This window comes from Nanorana parkeri, unplaced genomic scaffold (assembly GCF_000935625.1).
Source record: "Nanorana parkeri isolate BGI_ZX_2015 unplaced genomic scaffold, ASM93562v1 scaffold89, whole genome shotgun sequence".
NCBI lineage: Eukaryota > Metazoa > Chordata > Amphibia > Anura > Dicroglossidae > Nanorana > Nanorana parkeri.
This window is the reverse complement of record NW_017306357.1, coordinates 1,476,223-1,490,417: the sequence shown is the minus strand read 5'-3', so window position 1 is coordinate 1,490,417 and position 14,195 is coordinate 1,476,223. Positions and strand designations below refer to the sequence as shown.

The window sequence follows — 14,195 nt, the reverse complement described above, 5'->3', positions numbered from 1 at the left end:
TGCACTTTAAAACAAAGCACATGTACCCATTTGGCCCCTTTACGGTGACATCACCAATCCCACCCTCCTATGCACAAATGAATACGTCCCAGGTTCAGCCAGGCCTGGCTTCCACTGTTTGCTTACATTCTGCTATGGACATCACTGTGCAGTACATCTCCATTGACTTTAATGGGGCTCGTCTTCCAGCTGGGAGATGGAGGTAGGCGAACTATATAGAACGCAATGGGAAAATATCGCACAGGCGCGGCCAGGAGACGTCCGAAGTTGGATGTAAACAATTAGCAGAGGCCCAGCCATTGGAACTCTGTAAGTATACATCTGTGCAGGGGGAGGCTGGGATTGGAGAATTCATCTTAAAGGGGCCACTTTGTTTTTAAAGTACACTTTGTTTTAAAGTGCACTTATCCTTTAAGCTGGCCAAGCACTGATCGGATATTTTGGACATTTGCTCCTAAATTGGACAAAATCTGATCCATGGGTGGCCTTGGAAGCACCACCCAGCTCCACAAAAGTCAATTTTCAATCCTTTAGGCCAAAATAGAAGGATGAGCCAAAAGGATCCGGTCTGTGACCGTGCCAAATATTAGGAATGCTTGAGGGCCACCAGATCAAGTGAGCTTATTGGACCATCCTTACACAAGATACTACTAAAATACAGCAAACCATCGCTGGAACCTACCCTCCCTCTCCTCTACTTCACCTGTATTTCGCCTACCCACCTTCTTCACAGCATTATGACTCCTGGTACATTAAAGGCCTGCTATATAACTTGAACTTAAATGACATACATACAAAAATATATAAATACGTTGCATTGAGCCATCACTGAACCGTAAACCAGAGACTCACCTTATCCTATGGACACAAAAGCGAGGCTTCGGGAATCCAGCACCGTTCACTCCCTCCAGCTGCAGCATCTAGCTTTAATGACACTAATTGCTGTGCCGAGGAGATTGCTCAAGCGCTCCGCTCCTTGCACTTAATGATCTGATTTCAAGTCACAGTCAACTTCTCTAAATACACCTGGAATCCGACCTTGTGATGTAAACAGGGATTTAACTGCTCTGTTACAACCGGTCAAAGCCAAGGTCTGCATTGCACAAGGCAACTGTGAGAGTGTTTGTCGCTGTAAGTCCCCATAGAACTAAAACAGAACAACTGATAAATATTTACCTCTGCTGAGGGATCAAAAGGTGCCAGTGAATAGGACGGGGCTCTGTGGTGTACAGTGCCCAGCATCAAAGTGATGCAGATCACAGGAAATTCAAGTGAATGTGCAGGTGTAGCTTTACAGCAAGTTAATGGAGAACTCCGGGATATAAAACAAAGTGTAATAGACACTATACATTGGATGCATTATAAATGTCTTATGAGTAATGAGGGCCATTTCTTCAGAATCACCCACAGCCAATGATTTTTTTTTTTTTATACCACCATAATTAATCTTTTAAGTGTGCCAAAATATATAGTCAGTATATTAACCCCTTAGTGAGCGAGCTTACAAGCCTTCTCATGTGATAGCAGATGGTGGTGACAGGTACTCTTAAAGTTATGCTAGGGGTCCAACAGATTCCTAGTGTAACCTTTACACTTAAAATAAGCTATTGAGGTGCAGATCATACTTCAATAGCTTATTTCTGGGCTTCAGGAGCCCAGCACTGACAGCTATGGGACTGGAAGTGATGTAATCTGCATCGCTCCCGGTCCCATAGTATGGGGAGGTATCGGTGAGCGGACGTAGGAGGGGCAGCAGAGCCCGGAAAACACGGCAGGGATGTAAATTTATTGAAGTGCCACAACATGACATTTCGTTTTAAGTCTAAGCATCACAGCGTGTTGATACATGCTGTAGTAACACGTGGCGAGTTGTGCTGTCTAAAAATGCAGACATACTACACCAAACCTCAACACAGCATTATAGTGAACAGGGCACAACAGTTTTTTTCTGTGTACCCTTGCCTAGAGCCTGCGTTCACCTATACAGATCAACACAGCCTAATGGATACATTAGGGTTTCACCGATACCATTTTTTCGTTATTGAGTAGCGATATTTTGCGTTTGGTACTCGCCGATATCTAGTATCGATACCAGTGCTTCTGCTGCCATGGAGCCGGCTTCCCGGGCAATCAGGAAGCCGGATGGCATGTAATGACAGGCTGCCCGGCTTCCGAAATTGCCCGGGCAGCCGGCTCAATGTTGTTTGGCCAGCGAGGTTGTGATTGGCCGGGAAACCGGCTTCCCAGCCAAATCAGCATCGAGCCAGCTTCCCGGCCAATTAGGAAGACGGGCAGCGGGTAATGACCCACCACCCGGCTTCCTGATTGCCCTGGAAGCCGGCTCCATGTTCCCCTATAGCACTGCCGGTCAGAAGAAATTTTCCTCTGACCGGAAGTTCCGGTGTTGGGGAAGGTATCGGAGCATTTGGGGCGAGTACTCTTTCAAATACTCGGTATCGGCACTGATACCGATGCTAGCATTGCTGCATCCCCAATATTATACATATATTGACTATTACCATATCTGTTCTCTCAGATCCAGGGAACAAAAAAAACCTATAACCGCTCCTTCATTGTAGTCTATATGCTGTTCATCATTTTAGATCAGAGTTATTCTTTTAATTTCTGCCTCATCTATGTCTGATATTTAACATACACACAGAAGCAATGAAGCAGGCTTTAATCTAACCCCTTCTATAAAAGGTGCTGAATTCAGCTTTATCACAGCTTATACAATACTATCACATAAACACTTCAAACAATCACACATATCGTAAAAGAAAACCAAGAGTGAATGGAGTAATCAGAGAGCGTGCTGAACGTACCTTTATCTGGTCAATTAAGATCTGAAGGTAAGCATCTGACTCGGCAAGCTTCTTATCAAAATCCTGAACACTTGGAACAAACCCGGAGTCCACACCCTGAAAAATAAGACCACACCATTAAACCAAGCCTGCAATTAGAGAGAAAGAGCGACAAAGACGTCTGCTGGCATTTGTGTATCTAAAACTCATCTACACAGACTGTAAATGATCAGACAGACAGCAACTTCTGACATTTCCTACACATAGGTAGATATGTGAGCCAAATGCAAACTGTATGCTCCATTGCCCCATCCACTTTAAACAGTGGATGGATAAATCTCTTCTGCCGACTACTAGATTCTGACAGCTGGCAACCGTAACTGTCAAAATACTCAAACAGTGACTGCATCTGATTGGTGCAATCACTGTTCAGACATTCATTTTCCGCCCAACTCCTTTAATGCTTCAATGGAAGTGCCAACCATGTTTAGAATTTGACAGGAATCGGCCAAAATTCTAACAGTATATGGCCACCTTTAGACGATCTGCACCTTGTAAATGGAAACTTATATACTGGATACATAAAAATCACCTTTGTACAGTTTACACTTACATTTAAAGCTTACAACAGCCCTCCAGAAATACACTTCCACCTACCTGCTGTTTTATCCCCTGATACAATGGTAGTAAGCAGTTTAAAATGCACTTTCACTTACCCTACCCCCCCTTGCTCCCCCAGGTTCTCCCATATGTGTGCTTGTCTTTGGTCCTGCATTGTATGTGATGTCGGAGTGCGACCGACGGGCATGGCTCCAGCACTCCTGCATTGTAAGTGGAGATCCCGAGGGCGCCCCAGGGTACCTCCTGAGGACACAACAGAGCACTGGCTGCCTGAAGAGCAATAGACCAGGCTAGTAAAACAATTTTTTAATAAAGCACTAGGAGAAAAGGGGGCATTTAACCATTGCAGTGCTGTGATTATTTCCCAGGAGTATTGGCAGAGTGCAGCAACAATCGTGGTGTCTTGGCCTTAGACTAGAGGACTTTGGGGTAGGGAGCGAGATTACAGTGTATTTACTTTATGATATTATGCTGGCTCACTGAGAATTGTGATACCGGCATAGTCTGAGATGTACAGACGAGTACAGAAAATAGAGCAATGCCATGGAAAGGAAGTCATTGCTTTTCTTTGTATAAAGTGTTTGTCCAGCAGCCTCAGACAGGGTGTAACCACACACTCCGTGAGCAGAAGTGTACAGCCCCTTCCCTAACAGCAATGTTTTTATACACATACATATTACTAGGTTCTAAACCCATAAAACCAACTGCAGCAAGGGATGACTATTCCTGTTACACCCTTAAAACCTTATAAATGGATGTGAACGCTCATCTCTCATTCACTCAGCAGAGTCAATCTTTCCTGCAGAACAGCAATGCATTGCCCTTGTAGCACAACACTACCCAGACCACCCACAGAGAGAAGCACAACATTTGCCTTACCATCTTTCCTTCATAACTCCACTTCTAAACCCATCACATCAGACCAATGCATTTCAGGAAAAACAAATCACCTGTGGACCTGTATCCCCCATACCTCTAACAGTTGATCCCATGAGGCAGAATTAAAAAGAAATACTTTTTTTGGGCCATGTGGTTTGACAGGGCCCACCCATGTATGACCAGCTATAGTCTCCTCTCTCCCAGTGATCAGACTGAAACAGTCTCTTTAGCATTTCAAAGCTGTACCAGGAGGCTGATCTGTGTCAAACATTTGTAAAGAACTACACAGAACCAGGATTTACAAGATTGTCATCTCTGAGCTAGCATCACTGTCCAGGAAGTGGATGCTGAACCTAAATGATATTTGAACAAAAGGTGGCTCTATACCTCTGGCAGCATAAGGAGATGAAGGCATTGCCAGAGAGAATACAACAATCTGAGGGAGCAAATACATACATGTAATGTATGCTGCTGTATGCCGAGTGCTGCTGTGAAATGCAGGCTTTACAGTCAAATACAACCGAGATCACGTGTGTGTGTGTTTAAACATGAAAAGGAGACTGTTGACCTGGTTTGTCTGCAATGTACCTGTATCTGCAACAGGACAGCCTGCGTTCAGAGAAATGCCTCAGAACTGGTTACCCACACTGCACCATTATGGCAAATGGGAATCTCCTGACCGGCATTTGACGTTTGTTACAAATGTGCATCAAACGCAGGTAAACAACCCCCCTGTGCACAAGACCTTACACATTACTAAATATATCTGAGGAGTTATAGAATCTGAATGACGAATGTGCTCACAAGCAGTTGGCTGACAAACTTGCCAGGGTGGCAGCAGAGGCTCCAATCAAAGACTGCTGCTGCCAGACTCCAAACAACGCATGTTGCCGTGCATGAAGCTGAAGAGGTATGCACTGCCCTGAAAAAAGCAATGCTGTCACAAGTCTGGAATTCGTTCCCTTTAAAGCAGACCATACACTATACCAGGGCTGGCCAAATCCCAGGAGCCAGGTCGCCAATGTTCCTTAACATATTCAGCTGGCATCCAACTTTTGTGGGGATTTTTATGGTTGTTGTCAAAAGAGCTGGCCCCCTAAAAATCCAGCTGGCTCCTGAATTCTAGATTCATTTCTCCACCCCTGCACTATACAGTCTTATTACACAACCCACGTACAAAACATTTACCAAAACTTCAGGTGGTCATAATAAACTGGCCACTCAGTGTATATATTGGTGTATGGGCACCTTTAGACTAGGTACACGAGCACAAGAAGAGGCAGAAAAGCATCAATCAGTTCACCAGATCTGATCAATACCTGCAGTCTGAAAGAAACAGGAAGCCGTCAGGTAATCACATGAAACATTCCTACAGGCCTTCCGGATTGTCAAGCGATGTTGAATTTTTGCTAGCAGAGTTCACAACACAACTATTTAAAAAAAAAAGTTTCCGTGTTCTGGTCACTGCTGACAGGCAGCCATAAACAGATGAACTCATTAAACCCAATCTTCCTCCCGTATGTACTCTTCTCACCAACCTTCCGTCTCTGTATGTCCCTCTTTCCAGCGAGCAGAAAACGGCAGCTTTACCCTCGTGTCATCTGTGCAGGGTAGAAGGGGGGCTGACTATGCCACGTACTTCCCAAAGGGAGGGGAGACTCTCTGGCTGCTGCTGTGCCAGTTCTTGGTCAATGTATACATATACTACTAAATCTGTCACAACAAGCTTCTGTTTAATGTTCATATTAATTGTGGGTAGCTTGGCACTATGTTATGTGCATTGCAGAGATGCAGAATGTGGTCTGAGGTTTCCAGAGAGCCGACATACAGAACAAGACCTTTCCTGTCACTACGCAGAACATCAATACTAATGTGATGAGGAGCCGTAAACGCAAATGCAGCTGCACAATGGGGATCATTTTTTTAATTAAACCCTCGCAAGCACTAGATATATGCAAAACGGAAAAAAAAAAAACTTTTTCAAAGGGTTAATACTTACCTGTGTCTTCGCGGCACGCTCCCGTCCGAACAGCTTAAAATGTATCAGGGGCCGCAAAGGATCTTGGGCGGACGCATGCGCAGTTCAGATGTTCGGCCGGGAGACGAGGAGAGACACAAGGAAAATCTATGGAGCAGCGTGCACCGGCACAGACTCCGTGGGACATGAGAGAAGAGGAGGACAGAGGAGTCAGCGCTGCCCAAAGAACGTAATAAAATGTCACTCATGACATTTTAATAAAGCTCTATTTAAAAAAAAAAAGAAAGATACACACAGAGTTATATTGTAGCTGCTGGTGTAAATACAGCCTGAAAAAAAAGCCATAATTCCCCAATCGTAATCACATTTCATTTTCCCTAAAGAGGCAAGAGTTTGAGAAAGTAACTAGACTTGGGGCCCATTCACACCAGGGTCACCACGTTTTAGCGCGTTTTCCACATGATTTTTGTAAGGGACTTTTTGTGCATTTTTATGCACATTTCAGCTGCTGAAACACAATTAAAAAAAACGCAAAAAATGCGCTGAACAGAGCATTACCATTGAAGTCTATATGGAAACCACGCTGATCAGCGCGATAAAAGTAGCTCAAGGAGCATTTCAGGCGACAGGCGTTTTGGATCGCGCGGTTCAGTGCATTTGTGTGAACGGTCCCCATTGGAATGTGTCGGTTTTTAAATGTCGGTGTTTCTGCATGACAAAAAAATCTGCGCAACAAAAACGCCCTGGTGTGAACGGGGCCTTATTGCTATATGTGATTGTTCTATTGCTCTTTTGTTTCAGGTCTGACTCTGACCAAGTCATCCTCCTCCTCCTCCAGGAGTTAAATAGCGCCAAGAGCTTGAGCCGTGTTTTACAATATAAGGAGGACATTACAGTTACCATACAATAAAATAATATCATTCTAACTCTGTGTTTATCTGCCTTTAACATGGAATTCTGTATGTCCAGAGGAAGATTAGACCGGGCTGGACAAATCCCAGGAGCCAGGTAGCCAATGTTCCTCAGAAATGTTTCCTCTACTTGTTGTCAATTTACCTGGCTCCCAAAGAAAATCCCGCTGGCTCCTGGATCGGACAGACTCCTTAATTCCATATTCATTTTTCCACCCCGGATTAGAAACTCGAAACGCATGTGAATGTGGCTAAACCTGTCAGCTACATCTGAACGAGAGAGGACTTGGACCCGGAAAGCAAGTTAGGTTGCAGATCATTTCTCCTGCGTTTAATAGGGAACACCAGGGTGAATGGAGCCCTCACACAGGGGTCTGCATGCCAGGAAACAATAGTGCACAGTAGCCGCATAGTTTGTTTTCTCACTCTAACTATAATGAAGATCGTCTCCAGCCCACCACATCGGTGAAGATTGCAGATCGTGTCTTCATTGGAGGTCTGCACTACTATTTAGGAAAACACAGGAATTTTAAATAAAGTGTAGTTATCCTTTAAATGATGAAGCCGTTGCCGAGCCTGCCAAAATCTAAAGTAATTTCATTTGACAGCACAGTGGTGGTTATTGTCTGTAGTGAACCATGCTGCTTAAAGCTGAACTCTGGGTACAAAACCTTTCATTTCAACATATTCCTCCAAAGCCACAAAGGATATAAATCTACGTTGTGTTTCTCCAAATGCCCCTATAAACCCAGAAGCAGTGACAATATCACTGACCTGTACATAGCTTTTGTTGACAGCAGAGCTGTGGGGGAGGCCCAGGAGGCTCCACCCACTACAGGCTGCCTGCAGAAAACTACAGGAGGGGGCGAATACAAGACCAGTCACCTTGAGCAAAGAGCAAGACCAGCCGTGACCGGTCTTTACTACAGGAAGCTCCCGCACAGAGACAACATTTAACACTGGATTACTGCACAGATCTGGAAATACACAAAAGCACACCAAGGGGTCTATCTATTAACAATTCGCCATGTGAATATCTGAACATTCAATCTGTGCAGATATATGCCAAAACAAATGTTCTTTATTGTATTTTTCAAATGTTTTTTTTCTCCCATGTAAAACTGTCTTGTGTCCATAATACAGTATTGCATTAAAAAAAAAAGAAATACACTGGCTGTAAAAAAAAACAAACAAAAAAAAAAACACATTAATTTTGACATATATCTGCACAGAACGAACGTCCATTGATATTTGCAGGGTAAACAGCCCTGCAGATTGTTTATAAATCAATCCTTAACATACATGTATGAATACATAGTCCTTCTGCATTTAGATAATATTTGCTTTCCCTGGATTTCAGCCTCAATACACCCGGTGTCTTGTTGGAGCACAGTAGGCATGAGCAACATGTATTTTTTATACACATGAGTGCTGCTATAGTATTTAGGAGGGTAAACAAAGTTTCCAGTTATCACAAAATACAAAGAAAATGGTGCTGCTGTACCTCCGGCAGAACCTATGTATACGGTATGTTAGTATGGTGTTCAGCAGTATTCTAGCTTCCGTTGGCAAATACTAAAGGCTAAAAAATATAATGAGCCGAGAGCGCAATAAAGGTTTTGTCTAAACCCAGGAGTAGCGGCTCGAACTCTTTAATGTCTATGCCAGGAACTTAAACTTTTAAAAGCGTTCCTGTATGTGTGTTTTTTGTTATATTTTGAAAATCTTTAATAAACATTTAATATGAAAATAAAAGCGTTCCGATTCGGCCTCTGGTCTGATAGTTGGAAAGTAGATGTTGTACAATGAGAGCGGAATAAAAGGGGAGACACAAGAGAGCTGCCTGGAGTGACTTTTGCTCTTAGCGATGGGATGGAAGAAGGAAATACCTGGAAAGGTTTTTGTTCTAATGACATAAAATATTTAATACAGTTTTAGGACATCACTTAAGCAGAACAAGAGACCATTGACCATTTAGATGTGACAACAGTGATAGAATAAGAAACTGGCTGCAGTGTTGATAAATGTGGATTACAGTTACAGAAAAGCTTCATTCAAAAACAAAGTTCAGAACAGCAATCTGCCTGTTTTACTTCAATGTAGGGATGCACCGTTGCTGGGTTTTCGGTATCGAGTACCAATATTTATCTTTCGGTACTGGCCGATACCGAGTACTAATACTTCCGGTAGCAAGGAGTCATGCATTACCCATCGCCCAGCTTCTTGATCGCCTGGGAAGCTGGCTCCATTCTGTTTGGCCAGCACAATGCCGATTGGCTGGGAAGCCAGCTTTCCACCCAATCAGCATGGAATCTGCTGTTTGGCTGGTTGGATGCTGATTGGCCGGGAAGTCGGCATCCCAGCCAATCAGCATTGGGCCAGCTTACCGCCCAATCATAAAGCCGGGAGGTGGGTCATTACCCACTGCCCGGCTTACTGATTGGCCGGGAAGACGGCTCCATGCTGATTGGCTAGGAAGCCGGCTTCCCAGTCAAATCAGCATGGAGCCAGCTAAACAGCATGAAGCTGGCTTCCCGGCCAATCAGGAAGCCAGGCCGCGAGTCATTAGCCTCGTGGCCTGGCGAGTATGAGACTCGCCCAAATACTTGGTACTGCTGCATCCTTACTTTAAAGTGACCCTGTCACTGCAGGATCAAAACTGAAAGACATACCTGGAAAAAGAGGCTACATAATTACCTTTGCCCAAGTGCTAAAAACGGCAACACTTTGCTGATCCCTGACCGCGTCAAGTATTCAATAGCTCTAGTTATATAGAATACCTGCTCTTCCACCAAACACCATGGTTCCTCCCGCCAGCTTGTAAAACACTACAGGATGTAAACGCTCGCCTGAGGAACCACAGCATACCACCAGTAAAGTAAATATTTAACCAATTTATTTTAGGTGTATCTGCTTTCAGTTCTGACCCTGTGGTGACTAGGTTACTTTACAGCACACAAATGCTTTGCCAATACAGAGTAAAGCCAAATGTTTGTTTTAATACCCCATCCAACAAGATTTGCTTACTATTTTCTTCACTCCCCGACTGCTCAGAACCATTGGTCCCTACTTACTATCTCATTTGCTCCCTCACATTCAGAACACCTGGATATGCAGAAGCATGTGCTTCACTCATGTGAAGACCTGGGACAATCAGTGCTATTACACAGGGAGTACATTACCCTGCATAAGCTACGATTTCAGTTACTCACAGTTTACGTGCGGCTTTCCTTTCATTCCTGGCGCCTGAACGGAGCAGTGGGGGGAGTGAATAGAACCAAGTGTAAGCGGCTAAAAATAGTAACAGTAGTCCAAAATTTTCCATGAATTATCTTACTGATAAAAGAGCTGTTGGCACCTAAATGAAACAAAACTTCCCTATATATAAATGAATAGGAATTGTGTTGCACTACTCGCTCAAACTGTCCTTACCCCAGAGTTATGTGTATCAACTTATACCAAAAAAAACAATAAAGTAAAGTTACCATGAAACTAAATCTCAATTTTGATAATGTGTTTTCAGTGAATCATTTGCCAATACAAAACTACAAATAAAAAAGTATAAAAAACAAAACAAAAACAACAATCCAATAGGCCGATTTAGGATATGCCCTTATGTGGATGTTTCCACCAACCACCAGATTACTGCCAATTATCTATATTTACCCTGAAGTAGGGGGCATCTTAATCCCCTAAAATGTCCCGGCCTATTTTAACAAATAAAAACTATTTTTGCTGCACTATTCCATCTTCAAGTATTTATCTTCCTACACTCCTACAGAATGACACCTTGATCCAAGTTGAAAGGACCTACGCAATGCAACCCTTCTTTCCATGCCAGCAGCTTAAATTTATACAAATCTACGTGTTAGAAAATACAGAGAAAAGTTCTAATCCCGCACCAACAAAATATCACTTTCAGAAATCCATTATGGGTGGACACTGATGGTAAGAACATTTCACTGGACGCATAGATTTCTTGTGGATGCAACATGCAACCCGCCTGCCAGGTTCAGACCAATTGCTTCTATGAACAAGGTAACTCTGAAAAAGATACAGTGGTACCTCGGTTTACAAACGCTTCTGCTCGCGAACAATTCAGTTCGCAAACAGAAGTTCGGCAAAATTTTGCCTCCGTTCGCGAACTCTGCATCGGGTGACGAAGAAGACCGCGGCCATCTTCTCCGCTCTGACACGTGGTCGTGGCTTCCTCTAGTCGAGATCGCCGTCGCAGACAGAGCTGTGCACACTTGCTGTGAAGCTTGTGTGCTTTTTAGCACAGTACTGTGCAGTATTATTCAATCCAGCATGGCTCCAATGGAATGAGTGCCAGGATTTCTTTGAGAAGCATTACCCCAACATAACTAACGAACAGAGTGTTAAATCTGATGAACGATAACGTGGTCTCATTTCCAGAGGGTTACGCAGCGCAAGAAAAAACAAGTGACATTAGACAGATTTTTTGCCAAAATTGACCCGGCAGCTAAGAGACAAAGAAGAGAGGAAACCCCTGAAGGAGATCTCCCCAATGTCCTTATGGAGGGGGACTCTCCCTCCAAACAATAACTTCCTCCCCACCCACCTTCCTGTCCTCCACACCAGAAGTCACCCCAAGAAAGGTTAGGGTTCACTCTCTTCATACTGTACTGTACTTTGTTTCATATTTTTGTGCTTACAAATTTTTTTTACATATCGTTCAGAACAGATTACCCTCATTTACATTGAACCCTATGGAAAAATGTGATTCAGTTCGCGACCAGAATCGTGAAACCAATTAGGTTCCTGAACCGAGGTACCACTGTACTTTTTTTGCACAGTAGATCAGAAAATTGAATATTTCCAAAATATAACAAACCAAAAGGACTGATCTCTAAAGAAATTATACTATAAAGAAACAAAACATCCTCTAACAATGAAGGTGCTTTGCTGCCTCAGCAGCTCCCACTGATTCCCTATTAAATAATACATGAAATTGTATCTGTACTACCCTTCATCTGACAAGATAAATCACTGCTCTTCTAGGAACACGCTGCTCGTTTTTATGGCTTGCAAACGTTGCGCGCTACTGCAATCCATCCATGCAGGGGCTTACCGCGTCACAAAGCTGCTTGGCATGCAATATAAAATCTGCATGTGAAAGCAGTGACTGGATCTAAAAATACACTGTAATGGTAATGGTGAAAACAGGCAGATTAACTAGCAATGAGCATCTGTTTAAAGTGCCTCAGTCATTATCCTATGGATGTAGAACAAGCTGGATGCATAAACCTTGATCCATTAGGGGAAGCTTTTTCCCAGCCATTTCCTGAAAACACACTGGTCAGTTCGGGCCGGTTCATACCATAACGTTAAGCTAAAGGCCCGGGACCTGTGTGTTCAATGCTCACCATCATACAGTGCAATGTACTGCACACTAGGTGTGCTGCATTGCTATTCATTTTGAATAGCACCCCAACACACCTCCCAGCAGGCGTGTCTTGTGCCAAGCTGCAATTCATGGCCTTTTTTTCAACATTATTAACTTTATACAATCCAAGGAGAAGCAGCACAACACTGTGGGCTCCATGAAAAGCTTTACTGTCAAGCAACAGCCAGCAAGCTTGACCCCGTCCAGTGCCTGCTCACCTCTGACACATTTCCCCATCAGTAGCTTATTTGTAGAGACAAATATGCCTGTGAGAGTGAAATGCGTTACACCAGCATGCTGGCTGTTGGTTGACAAAAAAGTATTTTTTTATGGTGATGTCAATGGTGTGAGTCTTACAGCAGAATGTTGGCTGTCGGTTAGCAATAAAGTTTTTTTATGATGATGTCATCAGTGTGTGCCTTCTCCTTGGATTGTGTACATTAGTGTGGATGGCTCTTAGCTGGCAGCCGCATCACACCCGGACAGTGGAACTCAGGAGAGTGGACCGGTGATATCTTTTTCTTTAATAAGCCTTTAGGCTCTGGCCTGTGACTGGCCAATTAAGTGACACTGAACTCAGGGGTTAAACCTTAAAAATACATTCAACCACCCTATTAACAAAAATGTATCCTTTTTGCACATCACTCAGCTGTCGATCCTCAAATCAGCTCTGAATTGGTGCCGACACTGTCCTTTCTTCTCCAGGGTGGCTACTTTTGTTCCCCATGGTACCAGTGTGTGCTGGTACCATGGGGAACAATTCCATGTTTAGTTTACTAATTTAGTCACCAATTCAGAGATGATTTGAGGATCTACAGCCGAGTGATACACAAATAAGGTCCAGTATTGCTAACAGTTTGGGTACTTGAATGCATTTTTAAAGGTGTAACTCCTGAGTTTAGTGTGTCACTTTAAGAAGCAACAGAACTCCTCTCAGCAAGCCCCTACCTCTCCTAGTCCTGCTGTGCAGTAGATTATAAAAGGCCAGTATCACTAGCTATTTTTGGCTGCATGAGAATACATTTCATTTTTAATAAACAAAACACATTTGAACTCATGTAATAAACTGTTTGCTTGTAGGTCACTAGGTATAAAAGATGATCGATAATAGAAGTATTGGGTTTGTGCTGCAGCTGGAACAGAGAATATAGTTCCAGAAAATGAGTCTGAAACCTCAATCTCATGAACAAGGCAACGAAACAAAATATATGACTGCAAAGAAATCTCAAAACCAGCCAGCTGAATATCATAACATGAGCTTATTAGAAGAGTCCAAGCTGTACGGAACATGGAAAAAGAATCCTTTAACAAAAAACTGGCCATATGGGATGAAATAATTACCAGTTGGAAACTACTTCTGTAAACATGCATTGTCATTATGATTAGAGTCGGAGCTTGGAAAGAGGAGGAGGAGATCTGCAGTACACAAAGTCCCTGCATTCCACTCTCTGCGTAAAACAGTTTTATCAGTTCACATGCACAACATGTTCATAAAAATGTTAAAGGTCTTTTTCTGGAGGTGTGTGGAGCATGATCATGTGACCAGTGCCAGTGATCATGTGACCAGTGCCATGGTCAATGTTAACGTGGTGGGA

At 43.3% G+C, this 14,195-nt stretch overlaps 1 protein-coding gene across 1 annotated transcript in view; it reads right to left on the bottom strand.

Annotated features, from left to right (window-relative positions):
- OSBPL9 (oxysterol binding protein like 9) overlaps nt 1–14,195 on the bottom strand; it is a 104,805-nt gene that overhangs the window by 48,030 nt on the left and 42,580 nt on the right. The window contains exon 5 of the mRNA XM_018552453.1: nt 2,826–2,921. Within this exon, the coding sequence (XP_018407955.1) occupies nt 2,826–2,921 (96 nt within the window). The remainder of the gene's footprint in view (nt 1–2,825; nt 2,922–14,195) is intronic.